We start from the raw sequence: 24534 nt of genomic DNA on the forward strand, positions 1-24534 counted from the left end.
TATTAGGAAGAAGTTTGCAGGGATAGATGGATGGAGGATACAGCGCAGTCATACAGATCTGAAGACGTGAATGTCTTGCACCTTTTCACAGTAATTACACAGCGTGACGTTTTCCTGTCCGCTAGTCGAGCGGAGGATCTGCAGGCAAGACACGAGGTACACAGAGCCTGAGAAATGCCAGTCTGCTCCTGGGAGATCCTGGGAATCTCTACAATGGATGAGTACAGAAGACTGCTACTCACACCACATTAATATTACAATATATTCTCATTAGAACAGACCGTAGAGTCTCAACAGAGAGGTAGGCTTGCCCCAAGGGTAGTTATGTGGGCCTCAGAGGGTACTTGAACTTGCTATAGTGAAATCATTATAGTAAGTTTTAGGATTGAATCATTAATAAAGCATATATAAAGGAACCAAAAGTACTTTTAGTTATTAAAAGCATTAAAGACTATCTGGAAAAGGGTGCATGCTGTCATGTTAAAAAACACTGGCATAGACTGCTTGTTGAAAGGGAAACTAAAGCACATGCTGCCTTTTTTTTCTGTACACACAAACCTGAACATAAGAATGAGGGCCGGAGGTAAGAAAGTTGGTAACAGTGACAGGGGGTGTAACTACAGATCATGCCCCCCCCCCCCCCACCAGCAACACTTTGATGGGGTCCCTCACACTTCCCACCCTTTCCCTTGCCCCCCCCCCCTTGTGACCCACAGCCTGGGGGCCCAACTTAAGTTGGCCATACACTTATAGATTTGCAGCAGATTCGACCATCAGATAGATTTCTGTCAAGTCGAATCTGACCGGAATCTATCTGTCCCCCAGCAGCTTCGGCGGAACTAGTCGGACGGGCGCAGGAGCGCCCTAGCAACCTTCCCCAGCCCTTGAGACACTCTCTATTAGGTAAGCCCTATCACTTTTCTCCTGCTCTATGCCTCTCCTCATTACCTCACTTTACCACATTGGCTGATTCTCACAGCACCTGTTCATATTTGTGCATATATATATGTATACAGATATATATTGTTTCACCTTGTTTGTATCAAACCACTTTTATCCTCTATGAGGTCTTATTTTTGTTTTTCAATTCAAGTTACCTTTTGCACTTATCATGGGTGCATAGTCCAGGAGATTTCCTTATATTGGAACTGCTGCACGTTTAGTTAGACAGCCTTTACTGCTGAGGAGCTGTGATGTTGCAGCATCAACTTTTGATTATTTTATTACTGATTTTGGATGCTGGTATTATATACATCGTTGCTCCTCAGTAGGTATACGCAATCTACATTTGTTAGTTGCGTTTACTGTATTGTGCTACATATTAGTCTTATTGATGGGCTTATGGCAATTATTGCATTATATTAGGGATTTGGGGCTGGGCATGGTATTGCCTTGGTTTTAATTGATTTTATTGTTTTCACATTGGCTTTAATAAAGTGAGTTTTTGTATTTACTTCTGGCCTCATGCACCAGTTTCTTCATACTCAATACATCATTATTTAGGGAGGTGCCCCTTTTTTCTTTCCGATTTTTGAGATTCAATTTGTTAACCTCAAAATAAGGCATTTGGCCCGATTTTCCAGGGTGTCTAAGGCTGGAGGACTTTAGTGGTCTGCCTTTTATTGTGTTTAGCCTTTTATTAATATTTGTATTTATAGGATTAATGTACTGCATTACTCATCCTTGTTCACACTTCATATTACTGTTGTTATGGTCCCTTGGGTGACAGTTCATGGCTGAGGCTGTTCAGACATGTCAGCACAGGCTAGCCATGTATTATGTCACTATTGGAGGGACTATGTGCTGCATAGTGATGAGCAGAAATTACGCCAATGTGTAAATACGCATCGTAATTACGCAGCATAATCGTAATGTGAAATTTATTTTGTATGTAATTGTAATGATTTGTAATTTTGCATAATTCTCATAATTTTCACATAATTTTGTGCTGCCTTTAGCGGTGAATATCAAAGCCCCTATGCATGTTATTGCCACCAAAATTGCTACATATGTTAAGGAGAATAGTGGGTACAAGTCAGAAAAAATAATTTTTCAAAAAAGAAGTTGTTTTTGAGAAAATTTATTTTAAAAATGCAAAGAAAAATGTTTTTTAAACTCATTTTTGAAAAAAACATTTTTCTTTGCATATTTAAATTTGATTTTTTCAAAAACTAGGCCTTTTTTTGCCTTATACCTACTATTCTTCTTAACATATGTAGCAATTTTGCATTGTGACAATATGCATGTATGGGGGCTTTACTGTTCACTGCCAAACTCGGCACAAAATTACATTAATTTTTGTGTGAAATTACGAATGATTACACAAATCAGTTGAATTAACAATTTGTAATTACGAATAGGCATGATTGTGAAAATGTACGCTAAGTTTCACGTAAATGTAATTAGCTGATTATGATCATCACTAGTGCTGGACATGTCGGAGGGGCCGGAGCAAGGATGAGAACAATAGCGTTGGGCAGCGTATGGGTGAGATAATCCGGCATGCCAGACCTCTCGCAGACGTATAGGGGCCTCCGTACACACACTAGATTCTGGCCCAAGGTGGTCTTTAGCAGTGTTGCCAACTTAGTGACTTTGTCGCTATATTTAGCGACTCTTCAAATCCCTCTAGCGACAATTTTTTTTAAAAAGCGACTAGCGACAAATCTGGCGACTTTTTCTTGTGTTACTGACTCTGATGTGTCTGTACTGACTCTTCTCAACTTGCCACAGCAGCTGCCGCTGCCAGCCCCTCCCCCGTCCCAAAGCACTCACAGACAGGCCCGTCCTCTCACAGGAGTCCCCCCCCCCCCCATTCAAGCTTCAAATAAGTGTCACGTAACTTTATGAAAGCCATATGACAGAATTGTGTCTTACTTTCGGTTTTTGAATTTGCAAATAACTTGCATGTGCAGCGTGCATTATGCATATTACGTGATGATGTCATCTAGCGACTACTAGCGACTTCTACGAGCCAATAGCTACTTTCCTTACTGACGAGTTGGCAACACTGGTCTTTAGTGCCAGCCAAGGCTGAGTTGAACCTAATGTGTGTATGACCTTTTTATACAGTATATTTCGTTTTTGTCTTCACTTTTCCATGGAAGAGGGTTGTTGATGTCTCTCACCTTCTATGTCTTATATTTTGGTTCTTTTCTTTCTTGTAACAGGAAAGGGTAGTGTAGAGTATAGATATATTCCGTGTAGATTATTTACTGTATGTATGTGTGTCTTCCTGCAGCCAGGGCCGGATTTGGACTTCCCAGTGCCCTAGGTCCGGTACCACCAACCACCCCCCCCCCCCCCCACACACACACACACACACACACACACACACTCAGGGTGCATACACACATCAGACCATAGTCTTTGGAAAATGAAGGATCACAGACCAATTTTACCCCCTTCCATGTAGTATGAGAGCCACACCTACAAAGTCTATTCTATTGAGCTGAACTCCCCATCAGATAGAAATCTTTGCAAGATGCTGCACACAAAGATGCTGTACACATGCAACAGATCAGTATCTGCAAAAGATCTGTTCCTGCAAAAGATCCGTTTCTGCAAAATGCATTCATTGTCTATGATATTTGCAGATCCTCATACACACCTTGTTTAACAAACATTCATCTGCAGATCAGATCCACCAGGATGGATCTTCAGATCTGCAGATGATTGTCTGATCTGCAGATAATTGTCTGTTAAACAAGGTGTGTATGAGGATCTGCAGATATAATAGACTATGAATGCATTTTGCAGGAACAGATCTTTTGCAGGAACAGACCTTTTGCAGATATTGATCTTTTGAACGTGTTCAGCATCTTGCAAAGATTTTTATCTGATGGGGAGTTCAGCTCCATAGAATAGACTGTGTAGGTATGGCTCTCATACTCCATGGAAGGGGGTAAAATTGGTCTGTGATCTTTCATTTTCCAAAGACTGTGGTCTGATGTGTGTATGAGCCTTTAGGAAAATGAAAGATCACAGACCAATTTTACCCCCTTCCATGTAGTATGAGAGCCACACCTACACAGTCTATTCTATGGAGCTGAACTCCCCATCAGACAGAAATCTTTGCAAGATGCTGCACACAAAGATGCTGTACACAGTCAAAAGATCAGTATCTGCAAAAGATCTGTTCCTGCAAAATGCATTCATAGTCTATGATATCTGCAGATCATCATACACACCTTGTTTAACAGACATTCATCTGCAGATCCGATCCACCAGGATGGATTTTCAGATCTGCAGATGATTGTCTGATCTGCAGATGAATGTCAGTTAAACAAGGTGTGTATGATGATCTGCAGATCTCATAGACTATGAATGCAATTTCCAGGAACGGATCTGTGGCAGGAACAGATCTTTTGCAGATACTGATCTTTTGTGTCTGTACAGCATCTGTGTGTGCTGCATCTTGCAAAGATTTTTATCTGATGGGGAGTGCAGCTCCATAGAATAGACTGTGAGGGCCCTTTTCCACCAGCGCGTTTGCGCTGGCTGAATCGCAAAACCGCAAACCGCTAGCGATTTTACAATCGCTACGGTTTGCTTTTTAACATAGGAATCGCGGTAGGTCATTTCCACTACCGCGATTCGCTTTTGTCGGGGACGCGAACGCGCGGCGGAGCGATAATTGCCGCGATTTTGCTATGCAGTGCATAGCATAGCAAAATCGCAGCCGCAAAAGTCGGGGGAATCGCCGGTTTTGCGATTCAGCAATCGCTAGCGTTCAGCGTGAACGCTAGCGATTGCAGGTGGAAAAGGGCCCTATAGGTATGGCTCTCGTACTACATGAAGGGTGGCAAGATTGGTCTGTGATCTTTCATTTTTCAAAGACTATAGTCTGATGTGTGTATGAGCCTTAACGATCACTTGTTTGCAGGATACCTATGAATGTTTTCTCTCTGAAAAATGATGAATGATTGTTTTCCTGTTAGAGCAGTGAGTCCCTAATGCCTGGTACGCAACAGATAGATGGGTTGAATCGATTTTCCGATCACTTATACAAAGTCGATTAGAAAACTGATCAGAAATCAGATTAGACCTGTCGGAAATAATCAATTCGAGCCCATCTATCTGATGGCAAATTGCATGGTGTGTACCATGCATGAAGTAGCAGAGCGGCGTTCATCTCCCTCTCTGCTCTTCTGTAATCACAGATCTGTTGCATTTATTTTATAGTATTTATTGTACTGACTCTTTCACAGGTGTTTTTTTACTGTTTGCCAACACGGTACAAATATTAATTTTTAGTGTATGTTATTACTTTTGGTATACAAAACAGAATGTAACAATACAAAAGTATACAACAGTACATTTGCAATTATAATTATAGAGAAGTTGTCTATCTCATACTAGACTACTGCTGCCTTTAAAATGAGCCAGCAAGGGGTTAAGATTTAGCTTAGAAGGGGCTGCCATAAATCTCTCTAAGGAAAACAAACCTTTTCTTTCTGTTTAAGATTTACAATCCAGGGGGAGAGAGGAGAAGGAATGGCTCAAGTCATTAACAGAGTCTGACCAGCAATACATTGTTTAGCCCAGCTTGAGTTGTAAAGTGGAAATAATTCTGTTAAAATGTTTACTTTTACTGCATCAGAAATTGTGTCTACATTGTGATCCATGTTTCTATCACCCCTGGCAATAAACTGAAGCTTGTATGTTCAGTAGATAGCACTGTCTCATCGCACACCACGAAGTAAGGAAAATACACGGAGCTCTGGAATTCTGACTGTGTGTGCAGCAAAGCCGGGGCGCTTAGTAACAGGAGAAATGATTTATTTTGACATGCAGCCTCTTATCTCTCTCAGGTTCTGCCGCCCTTTTATCCTTCTGATTTTTTCCGCCCTAGGCCGTGACCTTTGAGGCCTTTGCAGAAATCCGGCCCTGCCTGCAGCTGCAAGCATGAAGTACTCCAGCACGCGTGGAGGAGTGTCAGGGGTGGGCTTTGAAGAAGTGTTGTTTTCTGGATTTGCACCAGATGGTGGTCTTTACATGCCAGAGCAAATACCGAGGCTGGATGTGCCCATCCTGAGAGCATGGAGCTCTCTCTCCTACAAGGAATTAGTGGAGGAAGTGTGTGCTCTGTTCATTCCTTCCCAAGTCATCCCCCGGAATGATTTACATGGTATGATAAAATATTAAAACAACTGTGTTCTGTATGCATGGAATATATACTGTATACAGTGTGTTGTTCAGTCAAGTCCAACTCTTTACGGCTCCATGGGCCACAGCCCCCTATCCTCTACTACCTCTCGAAGCATGTTTGGTTTGTAGAAAGAAGCAAATAGGTAAAGATTTCTTCCATCGTAATAGAAATATTATAGTTCAAAGGGAACTTGAAGTGAGAGGAATATGGAGGCTGCCATCTTCATTTTCTTATAAACAATGCCAGTCGCCTGACTGTCATGCTGAAAGGCTTTAGTTCTTTTAGAGTCACACACCTGCAACAAGCATGCAGCCAGTGGAGTCAGATCATAGTAGAGCATCTGACCTGCATGCTTATTTTGGACCAGTGAAGTAAATCTGGGACTTTTTACGGCAAAAATGTAAATACCTCCGGAGAGGGAAGCCTCTGGATCCTTCAGAGGCTTCCCCTGTCCCTATATCCGTTCCAGTGCTGGCTGGGACCCCCAAAGTTCTACTCAGCTTGCCTGCCTGCACTGCACACATGCATGCAGCTCAGGAATACTCAGTAGCACGGAGCCATCACTCAAGGCTCGGGGGGAAAAGCAGAGGCTGTGCTACTCTCTGCTAGTGCGCAGGTGTAAGTCATCTGTGCTTGCACAGTGTAGACGAGCTCCATCGACAAGCGCTTGTTGATGGGCTGGAAAGGTGAGGATGAGGGCAATGGTAAGCTTCAGGAGGATCCAGGGACACCTTCAAGTATGGTAAACAAGTACATCAGAATTGTACACTTTTTTTGTTTGACTTTTATCTGGTTGTGTACCATACCATACCTTAAAGAGACTCTGTAACAAAATGTTCAGCCTTATTTCTTCTATCCTATAAGTTCCTATACCTGTTCTAATGTGGTTTGTCTTACTGCAGCCTTTCCAAGTTGCACAGTGGCTGTATTATCTCTGTTATATAATCTAATCTTCTTTCCTCTGACGGCTTTGTCGGGCTCAGGCACTCAGGCTGGAATGTGCTGCACTGCTTGTGATAGGATAGAAGCTATACACACCCTCTCCACGCCCCCTGCAGGCTCTGTGTGAGTCACAGACTGAGCTCCTCTCAGCCTATCACATCATGCTGTTAGCAGCCATGTCTTTTGTTTGTAAACACTGCCTAAAACTGGCAATTACAAGCCAGGATCACAGCAGGGAGTGTCAGAAACAGCACAGAGGGGCCCAGGAGAACATAATGAATAGAATGGTATGCTTTTTATTGTAAGAATTTTAGAGTACAGATTCTCTTTAAGAAGAAAAGATTTGAAGCCAACTGGGCCTAACCACTCACCTTCTGTATTTGTGTAGCCATATATCTATTTCTTTTATAGATCTGATTGACAAAGCTTTACAACGCTTCAGACACAAAGACATCCTCCCAGTTTCTAGGCTGAAAAATGAGCTGAATGTCCTGGAGATGTGGCATGGGGCGACACACGCCTTTAAAGACCTCGCCATGTCCTGTGTGGGACAATTTCTGAACTATTTTTTGACGAAGAACAAGCGGCATGTGAACATTATAGTTGGTATGTCGTCAGTACTGTAGATATTCCATTATCATGCACTCAGCTACAGTATATTCCCTTACATTGCCTTTCTGTGCCATGGTGCATTTGTTCTGCTTTGTGTACTTTGCCTACTGTTTTGCTGTCCACTTTCCTTGTTTATTCAGTTAGTAAACGGTCAGTACTATATGGTACTTATTTGTTTACTTCCACAAACACTGTTGGTATTAAATAAAATAATAATAGCCATGAGATAGTGATAAGCAATCAAGCAAAGTATTTTAGTTTGTTGTTCCACTGATGAAGCAAATTTAAAGTGCCATCATCACATGAGCTCTTCTAATATTCAGTAAGCGTCACTTAAAGTAAAAGGGTAAATGACAAAAAACTCTTTGCAGGGATGTATTAGGAGGAGCCCCTTTAACCCTCTGGGCGATACAATTGCATCGCCCAGGAGGCGGCGCAGCACTTTTTAAAAAAAAAAAAAATATTTTTTAAATCATGTAGCGAGCCCTGGGCTCGCTACATGATAGCCGCTGCGCAGCGGCATCCCCCCACCCACTCCGATCGCCTTCGGCGATCAGAGTAAGCAGGAAATCCCGTTCAGAACGGGATTTCCTGCTGGGCTTCCCCGGTCGCCATGGCGCGTTGTGACGTCAGAGGGAGTCCCGATCCACCCCTCAGCGCTGCCTGGCACTGATTGGCCAGGCTGCGCAAGGGGTCTGGGGGGGGGGGGCTGCGTGGCACGGCGGGTAGCGGCGGATCGGCGACGAGCGGCGGCGATCGGAAGTTACACACAGCTAGCAAAGTGCTAGCTGCGTGTAACAAAAATTATGCAAATCGGCCCACCAGGGCCTGAGAAATCCTCCTGCGCGATATACCCCGAGCTCAGCTCGGGATTATCACCCAGGAGGTTAAGAAGGGGTGTTTTAGAAAGGAGTGGAGACTTGTCTAATATTATGGACCATGTTGGGCTGCTATTGCTCAGGAAATGCTGCCCCTTTTTTGTGGGCTCCCATATCCCTGGGGAATAACAGCCGGCATAGGAAAAGGTTCAAAAGGCTTTAGGAGTAGGAGTGTGGGGATATTGATTTTATTTTTGTAATTATTATTTAAAAAGCACACACAAAACATTTTTATTTCATGCCTGTGCACAGTGCTATCAAAAATATGAACTGCCGCAGTTATTTGATAAATCTAACTGCCATCTGAGCAGTACGATGGCTAAGAATGAAGAGGGAAATCTGCACTGTTTTCCTATTCATGTCAGTGAAGTGTGTCTATTCAATCTAGTAAATAATACATTCAGACCAGCTGTGATATATAATTCAGACTTCTGTCACACAGACAGCTGAACTGTGTGCTTGCTATGCAGTGTAACTGTCGAGCTGCCGGGCAACAAGTGCCACCCGCTTATTATATCATGCAGCTGTATAGTAGCATTTGTAAGCGCATGTGTGTTAGTGATTGAAATGCAGTGTGGACACTACCAGGGATGGTACACTATTTTCCGCATGTGGTCAATTTTTTTCTTGCTGCTGCTCCACCTTGCTGGGCTTGGAAGTGTTGGGGAGGGGGGCCAAAATCATTTCTCCCTCCCTCTCTGTGGGTCCCCCATCTGTGTCCCCTTGCAGATCTGGCACAGCAGTGCGTTTTTGTAAAACTCCCACCTGTCCATGTGGCAAGTCCATGTTTCTCAGCAGGAGACACAGGAGGGGGGCCACAGAGAGGGAGGCAGGAGTGATGTCGGCAAGCCTTCCCACTTCTGGGAGGAATGGTGTTACCCCTTCCAAGCCTGCACCCCCGCTCACAATGTCACTGTGCCGGCTCCACCCCCAGGTAATTTGCCACCTGAAGCAGGAGCTTCAGGCTGCGTCATGGTAGGTCAGCTACTGGATACAACTGCCACATATCAAGTCACGTAGGTAGCTATCACCTACTCAGATGAACATGCAGAGGATAGCCGCCACACTGCCCATGCAGAACGCATGCAGCTGCCCACAAGCACTTGTCAGATCTACTGGTGTAGCTGATAGATACTGGTCATACTACTGACAACTGCTCATGTGAAAGTGAGCTTTAGCTCTGCAATAATGCAAGACCTTACTGCTAAAGACTGAACGTACCTTAAACTTTTGATCCATTTTAGGCAGTTTATTGATCAAGAAAGTGATCAGGCATGTGGGTAAATCTCTGTCCAGCAGCTGAGGTAGGAGTAGCAGTCGCTCAAAAGCTGATCTGACAAACCGCAGACCAAGCAATTGCACAACTTATATTTTCCACACACCAACCAACTGAACAAAGTGTGTGGGTGTGTGTGTGTGTGTGTGGGGGGGGTTCTCGTGTCCCCCCCCCCTCCCCGCACACCTGTGCGGAACCATAAACAGCCAACCAGATTTCACCCATTCACGGCAATGGAAAAAATGGAAAAGGCTACCATTTTCACAGCAATAAAGCCAGAGTCTCCAAACTTTGCAAAGTTGGTCACTTGGTGACCAAGGTAAAAAATTTGGGGAAGCATAAAACAGCACATCAAATTTCAGCAATTAATTTTCAATGGAAAAATATAAACTGCAGCCATTCTTACACTTTTAATGGAAGGGTTCTTAATCTTCGGAGAGTTGGTCATTGGGTGACTGGGGCCTACAACATCCAATTAAAATTCACCTATGGATTTTCAAGGGGAATATGATAAATTGATGCTATTCTTGCACTGTTAGCAGCAAAGGCCTCAAACCTGGTACAGTTGGTCATTGGGCGACTGGGGTTCAAATTCAGAAAAGGTGACAGAGCCACAAACAGACGATCAGATTTCTGATATGGGAAAATTTAAATTATTGATGCAGAGTAACCTGAAATATCATAAACTTTGTCTGTATGTTAAGGTTGGAAAAAGTGGACGAAGCCAACAACAGCCAAATACATACCCGGGCAACGTCAGGTCTTCCGCTAGTCAATAATAATAATACTGCGCATGGAAGCAAACAAGGACTGCACGATTTGGCCACATTCAAAACAAGTACAAGTCATTCAAACTACTGTACTTCTACACACGTGTCCAACCGCACAATATTAGCCCAACAGTCATGTGAGTTGAACTGACTTTTGGATCAGGCAAACCGCCTGTTATCAGTCGCTTGTCTAGTCGTTTGTTAAACGTTCACATGCCCAAGTATTGTCCAACAGACCAAGTATGGACAATAGGTGGGCGGAAAAATTGCACGTGTGTACGAGCCTTGGCAGAGATGTAGTGGACAAGGTGGCAGGGAATCAATCTCTGTCTGATCAGTTTTCATTCAGACAGGGATTGATTGATTGCCATAATGGACCTTCTAGTGTAACCATATATGGCTAGCTTTACAGGAGAAATGTATATTTATATATGTACTGTATGAAGCAGAGCTTAACATGCTGGGGCTGTAGAAATCCTGAGTATAAACAATATATATATATGTATATTTTTCTGCATGTGTTTCAGGAACGTCTGGGGACACAGGAAGTGCAGCTATTGAGAGCGTTCGAGGAATTGCGAACATTGACATTATCGTTCTGTTACCACATGGCCGCTGTACAAAGGTCCAGGAGAGACAGATGACAACAGTGATTGAAGATAATGTCCATGTGTTTGCTGGTATGGTGTCTATCCATTTCTGTTCTTAAAGTACACCTGAAGTGAGAGGTATATAGAGGCTGCCATATTTATTTACCTGGCAGTCCTGATCTCGTTGGCTGCAGTAGTGTCTGATTCACACACCTGAAAAAAGCATGCAATTAATTCAGTCTGACTGAAGTCACAAACATCTGATCTGTGTGCCTGTTCAGGGTCTATGGCTAAAAGTACTGTATTAGAGGCAGAGGATCCGCAGGACACCCAGGCAATTTGCACACTTTAAAACTTACCGTATTTTTCGGACCATAAGACGCACTTTTTCTCCCCCAAAAGTGGGGGGAAAAAGTCAGTGCGTCTTATGGTCCGAATACACAGCCAGGCACCTGGTGCCCCCCACGTAGAAATGCCAGTGGCTGGTTGCTAAAGTGCCGGTAATCCTCACTCGCACCACTGAATCATTAAATCCAAATAAACAGCCCGGCGTCTGCTACAGAGAAATCCTGGTGCATCTAAATCACCAGCAATCCATACTTGCACACCTGAACCTGAAAATCCTGATAGACAGCCCGGTGCCTCCCGCTGCTAAAGTATCGGTAATCCAAACCTGCACAAAAGCCCTTACCCAAATAGCGAGACGCTCCGAGTCCTCCTCTTCATGTGTGTTCTTGGTTGCATCGCCGCTAGCCGCCAGCGTGACCCCGGGCAGGACATGTGCACGTGCGCACCGATCGCATCATTGAAGTCGCCGCCAAACTAGGAAGTGCTTGCCAGCCAAGAACCAATCACGCACGGGGGCGCTGCCACAGACAGCCAATGATGCTGCTTACTGCTCCTGATTCCTTTCCTGATAGGAGCCGGTAGTTCCGCGGGCGGGACCAATGGCTCCTATCAGGAAAGGAATCAGGAGCAGTAAGCAGCATCATTGGCTGTCTGTGGCAGCGCCCCCGTGCGTGATTGGTTCTTGGCTGGCAAGCACTTCCTAGTTTGGCGGCGACTTTAATGATGCGATCGGTGCGCACGTGCACATGTCCTGCCCGGGGTCACGCTGGCGGCTAGCGGCGATGCAACCAAGAACACACATGAAGAGGAGGACTCGGAGCGTCTCGCTATTTGGGTAAGGGCTTTTGTGCAGGTTTGGATTACCGATACTTTAGCAGCGGGAGGCACCGGGCTGTCTATCAGGATTTTCAGGTTCAGGTGTGCAAGTATGGATTGCTGGTGATTTAGATGCACCAGGATTTCTATGTAGCAGACGCCGGGCTGTTTATTTGGATTCAATGATTCAGTGGTGCGAGGGAAGATTACCTTACCTGGGAGCTGCATGGATTTTCTATGGGCGGGGGGCACCAAACGCCGGGCTATTTATTTGTATATACTGTACCTATTCACTTAGTTGGCATTTGCTGTAAGCATTAGTTTAGCTATGGCCTACAAGAATTTATACTACATTACAGAAAACGTATTAATGAACAAAACAGTTAATTGTATCATCTGAGCCACCGAAATTATTTATTTATATAGCTCTGACATCTGCAGTCCCAGTTTACTTTGAAACTTAGACAATGGGGGCATTGGAGGTTACTCAGCTGGAGGAGCATCAAGGATTGCCTTTTGCTGAGGTGTGCCGAAGACACAGCTTGGTGGCAGATGTTCCACAAGATGCCCCTGCACCATGGACACACCAGGTTTAGAATATATTTTTTTCCCTGTTTTTTGGCCTCTAAACCTAGGTGCGTCTTATGGTCTGGAGCGTCTTATGGTCCGAAAAATACGGTACCCATGCCGCCTCCTTAGCCGATGTACTCCACTCACGTTCCATATCACTCCTATGCTTCCTTGTAGTGCATATCATTACTTACGTTTCTTCGGATCACGGTAAACTGTTTGTGTCTCTTTGTTATTCATGCCAATATCTGGATGTATCTTGTCATAGGATATAACAGAAGATCTAATGATATGCTGGTGTGATGCAATATGAGATAGTGGCACCACCCAGCTATTATTTTTCACTTTGTTTATTTTATTGCAATATTGTGCAATGTGATGGGTTGGGGAGGAGGATTACATATATTATACAGTGTGGCATATGGAAACCTGCCCGTCTGCCTGCCACAAGCGCTAGTTTACATACCTGTGTGCCTCCTACTTGCTCCATGACCTATGAGTTCTCCCTGGGTTTATTGGAGCCGGTGTCCGCCTGCACTAGCTTCCTTATGGGTAACACTCTTTAAGTAGCAAATGCAGGCAGGCACAGGCTCTAATGAACCCGGGGAGGATAAGACGAGTAAGAGGCACACAGACAGACAGGCGTCTGTCTGTGTCTTTCTGCAAACTAGCACTTGTGGCAGCACATTGCCAATATAAATTTTGGGGATTTATTGAAAGGAATGTCCATTTTTATGTTTGTCTGTCTTTTCTTAGTATAAAAAATGAATCACCAATCGCTTTGATCTCTTTTTGCAGTTGATGGAACATCAGATGACCTGGATGTACCTATCAAAAAACTATTTGCAGACACAGATTTTGCAAAGAAACATAACTTGATGAGCACCAACTCTGTTAATTGGGGGCGAGTAATGGTGCAAATAGCCCATTTCTTCTATGGATATTTCAGATGCACTCCAACCCCGGCAGGTGAAACATTGCTCCCTGTGGAAATAGTTGTACCAACAGGTGGAGCAGGGAATATTACAGGTAGGGAAAGAAACTTTTCTGCTATTGTTGAGCTGTCTAATGCTAGGTACACACGATGCAATTTACTGACAGATTTACTGTCAGATCAACTATTTACAACATGTCTGATCTGATTCCGATAGATTTTCGAATCTATTTTTTGTTCACTTCTATGGATAATCAATTGGAAAGTTGATCAAAAATCCAATTGGACACATTGGAAATAGTCAATCTGAGAGTAAATCTGTCAGAAAATTGCATCATGTGTAACTAGCATAAGGGTCCTTTCACTCTATCACTATACATGTTGTTTTGTGATAACCTCGCAATGTAATGGAGGCGAAAATTCTCATTGTGTGGTAGACATGTGATGCGACCATATGGGGAAGCATATGGTTACATAAAGGAATAATTTGCATATTTCCTCATGGAGAAGAACAATGTCTACAAGTTGGATCAGTAGAGACCGCCTCAGCTGATAATCAGGCATGTGTCCGATCCCCAACCCGTGAGCAGCCTCGCTGGGGTTGATCTACTCAACCCTGGCGAGGCTGATTCCCCCACCGATCCCATTGTCTGCGCCGTTTCCCACCTGCCACGTGACGTCATGCATGCGCCTCTCGTCATCCCTCCTTGTCTTCCCGCCCCCCCCGCATAGCAACACAGTGCATCCTCAGCTACACAGCTGACGTGTGTGTGTTGCCCAGCGATGTCACCAAGGGGATCAGGTCCTAATCACTGACCAGCGACATCTGTTAAAGGATACCTGAAGTGACACGTGACATGATGAGATAGACGTGTGTATGTACAGTGCCTAGCACACAAGTACCTATGCTGTGTTCTTTTTTTTTTCTTTCTCTGTCTGAAAGAGTTAAATATCAGGTATGTAAGTGGCTGACTCAAACAGGAAGTGACTACAGTGTGGCCCTCACTGATAAGAAATTCCAACTATAAAACACTTGCCTAGCAGAAAATGGCTTCTGAGAGCAAGAAAGAGATAAAAAGGAGAATTTCTTATCAGTGAGGGTCACACCGTAGTCACTTCCTGTCCGAGTCAGGACTGAGTCAGCCACTTACATACCTGATATTTAACTCTTTCAGGCAAAGAAAGAAAAAAAGGAACACAGCATAGTTATTTGCGTGCTAGGCACTGTACTTACACGTCTATCTCATCATGTCACATGTCACTTTGGGTATCCTTTAAAGGTGTGTATGCACCTTAAAACGAATAGGCTGCAGGAACACTGCAGTGTCTCTATGTTTGCTTAGCTTTTTAGGGACATAAAGGAATGATTTACATATTCACTTCCTCTATCAGAACTGATGCATCACTGGAGTTCCATATTGGTTACATAAAGGTGAATAATTGCAAAAACCTTCAGTTTTATGAAAGTAAATCTGTATTTCTTTTAGCAATTAGTTATCCAGCAGAATATTTCTCTTATTATAACTGTTTATACCTATCTATGTTCATTATCATAACTTGTTTGAATAATACTGTATTATATTAGTTTGTTCATACAGATACAATATTATATTGTACGGAATCTACAGCTATTCTAAATAATACCGTTTCCCTGGATAGTCAGTTCAATGTATTACTGTGGAGTAACCACTAGGGATACAGAGACCCGGATACTGCAGATACACTCTAAATTTGTAGTCTCAGCTTTCAGGGATTTAGGATTTCTTCTGTAAGATTAAGCTGTAAATGCATTGCAGACAACTGAGGCATCATCTTTCCCCATAAAAATTATACCTATTTTGAGTAGAATTGTAATTTGGTCCTAGCCAAAACATATGGCAGAGGTCCCCAAACTTTTTCTGTCAAGGGCCAGGTCAACATACTTCAGATTGCCGGGAGGGCCAGAACATACATAAAATGATGTTGACTAACATTACATTGAATCTAAGTATTGATCCCCCCACCCCAATCATGCCTGGAGAAGAACTCCCAACAGCAGCCATTCAGGCATGCGGCGCTCGAGGAACGTCTTTGTGCACAAGACAGTGATGCATACCCAGGTGATAACCTGCCATCTAGTTGGACAGCAGTGTCACCTGATGCAGAATTGGATTGGAAGCCAGCGAATGACTGCTTGCTGGCTTCTACAGTATGTGGATGGGTGATGCCAGCACTGATATTCTATATGTGGGCTGCCAATATTCAAAAGTGCAGTGAGCCTCATCTATAAGTTGTACATTTTGTGTTTGGGGCCCAGTGAAAAAGCCTCGGTGGGCCGCATTGGGCCCGCGGGTCTTAGTTTGAGGACCACTGACATATTGTATGCTTGACTAATCTTTGAGACATCCCAGCATCTGTGTTTCATGAGGAGCATCCAGACTGACACATATAGATTGCTTGCTCCCTCATAGCACAGAATGGATCAAGACGGCTCTGTTCGATAGCATTATGGCCACTATAAGGAAGGGACAGGGCTATGTAATCACTGGCAGACACAGGCCGAAATGCTACTCATATGTAATATTTTTCCGTTTTCTCTCACAGCGGGCTATATTGCACAGAAAATGGGGCTGCCCATCCAACTAGTATCTGCTGTCAATAAAAATGACATTATTCACAGAGCCATTCAACATGGAGACTTATCATTAAGCAATACAGAGATGACGCTGGCTTCTGCAATGGATATTCAGGTACTCAGCATTATTTGCCTCTCCAGGGTATTTTTAAAGCACTTCACTATACAGGTGGGTGCAGCTAGTGATGACCCTTCCAGGCATTTCACCTTCTTGGCCAATGATTGCAAGCCTTCCTTGGGATTACAGTGGATAGTAGTGTGGTTCCAGGATAACGCTCTGCAAATTTTGACCTGGGACTCCCTCAGAGGGCTGTAACTGCATTAAGTTTTGGAGAAGGCTCCCAAGGCCTCATTGAAGTACATACAGTATATGCAGTGAAGGGCAGAGCATTTGATTACATTGCCATGGATTATTTCTTGAACCTCCTTATTGCCAATTCTCCTTACAAAACCATGCTATCCTATAACATTAACCTCTTCAGTATGCCTAAGCCAAACCTTACCCCAATTGTTACCCTTTTCCTGATGCCTAGCCTTAGGGCTGGTTCAGACGGACGTTTGGAGGCGTTGCGTTTGCTGGCGTCGCGTTCAGCAGCGTTCGTGTGCGTTTGGATGCGGTCGCGTTTTTTCTTCCCCTAGGGGGACATTAGCCGTCGCGGTTAACCTCCCCTGGAAGCTACATATAGCTTCCAGGGGCTCCTTGAACGCCAGGGAAAATCGGGACCCAAACGCCGCGTTTGTGTAAACGCGCTTGAAAGCTTGGTACAAACGCTCCCATTCACTTGAATGGGAGCGTTTAACACCAAGCCCTGAACGCTGGCTGTAAACGCTCTGCAAACGTCCGTCTGAACCAGCCCTTAACCTGGCTTATATTGTCTACAAGACACTTTACTCCAGCAGCAAAAGCCTACATTTTCTGTTTTACAGATAAAAGTCTAACCAATTACAGATGCATTGAAAACATTCTGGATATGTGAGCGGTAGGGGGCTATTAGTGAATTAGCCATTATTCCATGTGGCTACAGACAGCACCTCCATTGTAGAGCTCTTATTACAGTACCTCCATCCTACTTACACCATGCTCTGTGCCAATCTCTGCAGGGAGGGATATATGCAGTTGGTTGGCAGGCCAGCCTGTCTGCTCTTGAGAAAACATGCAAGACAAGAAGGACAACAGTTTCTGTGCGTATTGAGCCTCTCCTGACTATGCAGCAAAAATATATACCAAGTTGGCATCGTCAATGGAAATAGCAGAATGCAGAGCATAGCCAGTATACAACACATGCTGCGCCAGACAGAGCGTGTGTGTGTGTATATCTCTATTTGTATGTATTGTGGGCAGCACGGTGTCCCCAGTTCAAATCCCAGCCATGTCAACACCGGCAAGGAGTTTGTATGTTCTCCCCGTGTCTGTGTGGGTTTCCTCCGGTCACTCTGGTTTCCTACCACATCCCAAAAAACATACAGATAAGTTAATTGGATAACCCTAAAATTTGCCCTAGATTATGACTAGATTATGACACATGCACTACACAATACATACATAGATATGTGACTATGGCAGGGACTAGATTGTGAGCCACTCTGAGGGACAGTGAGTGATAAGACTATATACTCTGTACAGGTCTGCGTACTATGTCGGCACTAAATAAATAAATTTTTAAAAAAATGTATTGAGGAAACTCTAACCAAATGGAGACATTTATGAAAATTATGGCTTTTGTCACTCTGCCTACAGAACTCTCCCTAATTCTGTCTTATTCGTTGTAAGACATTCTTTAACTTACATTTTTCAATCACATCCCTAAGGTATGATTCTACTCATTCATTTTTTTTCTTGAGTGAATTCTGTAGGAAGAATTACCGAATGACTGGACTGAAATGTGTGGACATTAATTCTGTCCACTGCCGACCTCTATCGGTACAATAATAGGTTGCAGACTATCTTTTGTGGTCTGCAACCATAATGTATTACTTGACATATTCATAACCTTTTGTATTACTTGACGTATTCATAACATAGGTCCTGATGTATCTACAGAAATTTCAAGGTATATGTACGTATGTACGCCGCCAGTGAGTTGGGCATAGGGTGAGCTGAATGATGACTCACCCTGCTGCTGTTTACATTCCCATGGAGTCGTAGCAACTCGGGGTCTGGTGATCACTGGAATCCCAAATTACCCTTGTGCGGGTTACGGTCTATAGCATTACTACTATAGCAGTGCCCACCTCTTCGCAGTCGGTGCACAGTGCCCAAACCACCTGCTTTGCCAAGGATCTATAGTGGCAGTGCAGACACCATAGGTGATTTAGTAAACCTGGTCCTGGATTTTTACAAATGATTCTTTTCTAGATCTAGCAAAGAGAATAGCATTTGCCATGATCTCTTTACAGGAACCGTACAACATGGAGAGAATATTGTGGCTGGCTTCTGATGGTGACAGCAGAAAGATCAACCAGATGATGGAAGAATTTAATGACAAAAAGAGGCTCAGAATATCCCCAGATCTTCACAGAAAGGTGTGCCATAGGCAAATTATTTGTATGGCCATTTTACTAATTTTAAAAAATAACCTGTTCACCAAAGATTTCACTAAAACAAAACAGCACTCTGAAGCCCTCTGGCACCCCCTTCCCCCATTACATTAAGTAATTTTGTTGCAGAGGAAGAATTCTACTAGTCTGCAAATGCTGGGCTAACTAGGTTGCTCTTCAGTCTAGAGTTGAATAACTCAAGGGATGGGGCTGTCTTTACTGAGTGGGGTAGCATGACATAAAGCTCTGGCTCCAAAGGTTTTGAGGTGCATTCTGGGAATTATCAAGTTTATGGCTCCTGTTGATCTGAGGTTGTAAGGGGTGTGGTGCAGTTCCAGTAAGTCCTTCATGTATCCAGGGCCCAAATTGTGTAGGTATTTGAATGTCAACAGTCCAATCTTGAAGAGTTGTCTCCATTTTACAGGTAGCCAGGGCAGAGAGTGAAGAATTGGTGTTATGTGACAGTTGCGAGGCTGGTTTGTTAACAATCTGGCAGCAGCATTCTGTACTAATTGCAGGTGGTACAGGTCCTTGTTTGGGAGGCCTGCATAGAGGACATTGTGTAGTGATGTGATACAGGTGTGAACTAGGGTTGGAAGACCCTCTGGGGGAATGATCCAGACCAGGTATGAGCGCCTCCGGAGGTGCTCATGCCTGGTTTGGATCTTTACAAGCTCCACATGTTGTCTGATGAAGCAGAATGTAACCCGTGAAACCTATTGCTATCATTCTGGAGTCTACTTGAATAATGATATTTTTCAGTGAATAACTAATCGTGTGTCTACTTGTGGGAGGTAAGTCCACCACTTCCTCCCCCTTTTTAAATGGTTTTTAACTATTTTATCCTTATCTGGCGCCTCCATTTTGAACTATTGTTTATTCTGAGTGTCCACCCTTGGTGGAGGGGTGTTACCCCCTTTCTTCTACTTCTACGGAGAGCGACATTTTTAACCCGAGTGGGGTCAGGTCTAATCTCCTTACCTGTCTACTGAGTGGTTACCAGAGGTAACCCACCTTTGTGAGTATATTCTCATATATTTACTCTTATGACCAATTGGTTTGACATATTCTACTATTGGGGCTCTCGATCTGCTTTGTTTGTTTTTTTCATCAATAAAGTTTTTATTGAGATTAATCAAATTCAATATACAAACAAGCAGAGCAACAGGTGCTAATACAGACCAAAAGTGTACAGGTAACAAAACGACTGAGCAGTCAGGTTTGTCTACATGACTATTTATACATCTACTTATCCATTCTGGTATTTACTCGACCCCAGGGGGAACCAGAAAGGTAGTACTCAAATATATAACTGATAGAACCAGTTGGCCAGGAGGGCCCCCATCAGTTAACTTTAAACAAGGTAGAACAAGTGAGACAGTCAGTAACGGATGCTTATCAAATAGTTCTACATAGACCTGTAATGTTGAGCGAGTCCGCCAGAGAGGATCATGATCTGCTTTGTTTTTTAAAGAACAGATTAAATTACACATTTACAGGTTTACATTAATGTTGTCAATTGAGATTACACAATAACAAAAATTATTATTATACGTATCAGCACATAACATCTATCGTAAAATTACATAACTCATGGAGCTTTTGTTTATGGCATGCCTGGCCACCATTTTGCATTGTTGAATTCTGTTGTTGTATTTCCTGTTTTCTCCAGCTGCTGGCAGCGATGACCTCCTGCTCTGTTACAGATGATGAAATTCTGAGAACAATTAGACGATGTTGGGAGGACAACGGTTATCAGCTGTGTCCTCATTCTGCCGTAGCTGTGTCTTACCATTACCAACAAATGGACAACAACCATAACAAGTACTTAATATCATTATTTATACCAGGTTTGCATTTCGTAAGTGTTGATGGCAGGTTCTAATAGTGCTTTCAGTCTTTTCTAAAATGTTCTACAAGGAACAGTTAAAGTGGAAACTTCTCTGCTTAAATGGCACCTGTGCACGTGCAAAAAGTAGAATTTACCAGCCCCACTGCTAACATTGCAGACAGTGTGTGCCAAACATTTTTATTTGAGCCATACAGCAGTAGATTGACAAAGGTATGCAACCTCCATGGGCTAGGTTTATACACAAACTGCTTATGTGAATAGATCTGGGCCCAAGAAGTAACAGTTTTACATACACACAGCCCAAATCACCATTTGGAAATAGTGTGAAGCCAGTCACTAGATAGGTCATTTTTATATAAGAAAAGAAAGAGCAAGTCACCTGTACCTTGCTTAGTAGTAGCAGTAGAGTATTGTACCGTGTTAGCAATCAGTAAAAGCAAGAAGTCTTGAATCAGGATGATACCGTTTATTGGCTAACTTAAACGAAAAAGGGCTTGCAGGCTTAAAGTGAACTGAGCATCATTTTTAACTCCCAGGTCAACTCGATTGCAAATTAAAAATGCCTGCTAAAAAGGTTCGTTATTTAAAAACACTTTCATTTTTCCTTATCTGTTTAAATTTAAAGATGCTTACACACGCACTACTAAATGCAACGAGTCCGCCGGAACCTCCCGCTGGGCGATCTTTAGCGGACAGTATGCGCGTGTACGCGCTGTCGGCGGACTGATAAGGCTGTTTCTACAGAAACAGCCTTATCAGTTCGCCGACAGCGCGAACACGCGCGCATACTGTCGGTTAAAGACCGCCCAGCGGGAGGGTCCAGCAGGCCCATCGTTGCATTTAGTAGTGCGTGTGTAAGCACCTTTAAATTTAAACAGATAAGGAAAAATGAAAGTGTTTTTAAATAACTAACCATATTTTTAGGGTTATTGTACGCACCTTTAGGGTTAAAATTACAGGCAGTAATCCTCTTTCTCCGGCCCATGGCATACTGAAATCTATTGTAAATCTGTACCTAGTAAAAAATTTTCCTAAACACATCAGATAGATCAGAAATCTATCTGATGATCTATCTGCTGCTAATCTAACCAGTGTATGGCCACCTTAAAGGATACTGCAGCCGAAAGGCTGCAGAGAGATAAAACCTGCATTGTGTAGGTAAAGAAAAGTACATACTCACCGCTCCCCTCGCTCCCTGCCGTCGGGTCCCGCTCGTCAGCCACAGCTCCCGGTACTGGCCGACTCTCCTGACCCCTGACCCGGACATACTGCGCCGCACATGCGCAGTATGTCCTGTAATCTTCGCTTTTGGCGTCGCATCATGACGCCAGAAGTACGGACACTCCCCCGCCTCCTGCGTGTGCACTCCAGCGGCTTCACTATAAAGCTACATGCTAGCTTTATAGTGGAGCCGCTGGAGCGCACACACGCAGGAGGCGGGGGAGTGTCCGTACTTCTGGCGTCATGATGCGACGCCAGAAGCGAAGATTACAGGACATACTGCGCATGTGCGGCGCAGTATGTCCGGGTCAGGGGTCAGGAGAGTCGGCCAGTACCGGGAGCTGAGGCTGACGAGCGGGACCCGACGGCAGGGAGCGAGGGGAGCGGTGAGTATGTACTTTTCTTTACCTACACAATGCAGGTTTTATCTCTCTGCAGCCCTTCGGCTGCAGTATCCTTTAAAGGCCCATACACACGTCGGATTTTTTAAAACGACGGGTCGTTTGGACGTCCCGTCGTTCAGTCGTCTGGATGTCAAATCGGGCGTGTGTACAGTCCGTCGTTCAGCTGATAAGACTGGTATTGAGCGATCTGCCAGGTGGATCGCTCAAGACCAGTCTTATCAGCTGAACGACGGACTGTACACATGCCCGATTTGACGTCCGGACGACTGAACGACGGGACGTCCAAACGACCCGTCGTTTTAAAAAATCCGACGTGTGTATGGGCCTTAAGGGAGGTGGAAGGAGGGGGAAGACTACTTCAAAGAGATAAGATAAGTGACGTGTTGAACCTCACATCAAGGCTGGATAACTGCAGTGAAAAGAGAGCAGGGAGTAGCTTTTTAAACATGGCAGCCCTTTCAGCTATTTGAAAGCAGAAGCTGCTCAGATCCCGTTAGGGGCTCTGAGGGCTAGCAGGCTTGATAAAGAAAGGAGGCTCATTTCGAAACGTCGCTGAAGCATGCCTTCTTGACCTGCACTTTATTGATGCCTTAATAAAAGAGCTTTAAAATACTTTTGAAGATGGTGCTTGGTCTCTATTCGCTTTGACTACATTCCTGTTTCTGGAGACAGAGGGACTACGGCCTTAGCATGTCGCACCTAAATGGTTGGGTGCTGCCTACTGTTCCTGTATCCATTTCATAGGATAAATGCATGTTTTGTATGTGCATATGAGTATTTTACATTTTTTTAATATATACTGTATAACATGGTGGTGTTTGTTTTAAAGGGACACTGAGCTCAACTTAAAAATGAAAATAGTACTCACCCGGGGCTTTCTCCAGCCCAGTGCTGGTCGGGAGGACCCACGACGGCGTCCTGGCTCCTCTCCTAGTCCCCGCTCCGGAATGGCTGCCCGGCTGTAGCCTGGCAACACTCGGCCTATTGTCGGGCTCCTTCTTCCGCGTATGACGCGGCTGACGTCACCACGCCGGCCGCCTCGCGCCATTATGGCGGCCGGCGTAAAAGTACTGCGCATGCACGATTAAAGCGTGCATGCGCCGTACTTTCACGCCGGCCACCGTGATGACGCGAGGCGGCCGGCGTGGTGACGTCAGCCACGTCATACGCGGAAGAAGGAGCCCGACACTCGGCCAAGTGTCACCGGGCTACTGCGGGGCAGCCATTCCGGAGCGGGGACTGGGAGAGGAGCCAGGACGCCGTCGTGGGACCTCCCGACCAGCACTGGGCTGGAGAAAGCCCCGGGTGAGTACTATTTTCATTTTTAAGTTGAGCTCGGAGTCCCTTTAAGCGCTTCACATTTTCTTGCCATTGACAGGCCCCGATGCTGTTTGGCACCCGCCTCAGCTGCTAAGTTTCAGGAGGTCATTCTTCAGGCCAACCTGACGCCTGAGATCCCTGATGAGATCCAGGCCTTGATGGAGAAAGATTGCCGCTCCACATTGCTGACAAAGGAAGATGACTGGGAACAAATTCTGCGAGACAAAATTGAAGCCATTGACAGCTCATGCTCAAAGAACTAAACAAATAAATTCATGGATCTGATAAATGAATAGTTACCTCTACATTTATTACAAAATAAATTCACAATTTAATTTTAGGTTTTTGGGTTTTTTTTTGCAGTTTTTTTATTTATGCAGATTAACAAACGTATTTTGTTCAAATTGCATAGGAAAAAAATAAAACATGATGGAAAAAAAAGAGAAACAAGCAGTTTTTAAGGACTGTGTGCTAGCACCAGGCTTGGTTCAGACATTTATTAGTAGTTAAAGACAAACCAGTTATGGGAATCACTACAGGTGTTATCTGACTGCATAGAGATACATTTTGAAGTATATGGGGGGGGGGGGGGGGGAGGGGTATAATAAAGTTTTAATTATCACCCGAAAGTTATTTTAGTATATTAATGAAATGTTGTAGTGTCATCACTGGTCATTCAGTAATAATACACCGCATAA

The 24534-nt window shown here is 44.1% G+C and overlaps 1 protein-coding gene across 2 annotated transcripts; it reads left to right on the top strand.

Annotated features, from left to right (window-relative positions):
* Window positions 1-24176, top strand: THNSL2 (threonine synthase like 2). 2 transcript variants are annotated; one of them, XM_068278572.1, is made up of 9 exons: window positions 1-156; window positions 5855-6130; window positions 7505-7699; window positions 11157-11309; window positions 13752-13982; window positions 16471-16616; window positions 18899-19024; window positions 20712-20863; window positions 23895-24176. In XM_068278572.1, exons 2-9 carry the CDS (start codon window positions 5908-5910, stop codon window positions 24097-24099), a joined length of 1431 nt encoding a protein of 476 aa, XP_068134673.1. In that variant the 5' UTR covers window positions 1-156; window positions 5855-5907; the 3' UTR covers window positions 24100-24176. The 2 variants fall into 2 exon arrangements, with proteins under 2 accessions (XP_068134673.1, XP_068134675.1); XM_068278574.1 differs by having other exon boundaries at window positions 5900-6130.
* The last annotated feature ends 358 nt before the right edge of the window (window positions 24177-24534 follow it).

This window comes from Hyperolius riggenbachi, chromosome 1, assembly GCF_040937935.1.
Source record: "Hyperolius riggenbachi isolate aHypRig1 chromosome 1, aHypRig1.pri, whole genome shotgun sequence".
Lineage (NCBI taxonomy): Eukaryota > Metazoa > Chordata > Amphibia > Anura > Hyperoliidae > Hyperolius > Hyperolius riggenbachi.

Bases quoted from the DNA above. Each gene is read 5' to 3' on its own strand.
- THNSL2 (XM_068278572.1), top strand. From the start codon at position 5,908: ATGAAGTACTCCAGCACGCGTGGAGGAGTGTCAGGGGTGGGCTTTGAA. The intron at 19,025-20,711 runs GTGTGCCATAGG...TGTTTTCTCCAG, and splicing joins CCCCAGATCTTCACAGAAAG to CTGCTGGCAGCGATGACCTC. The intron at 20,864-23,894 runs GTACTTAATATC...TGCCATTGACAG, and splicing joins ATGGACAACAACCATAACAA to GCCCCGATGCTGTTTGGCAC.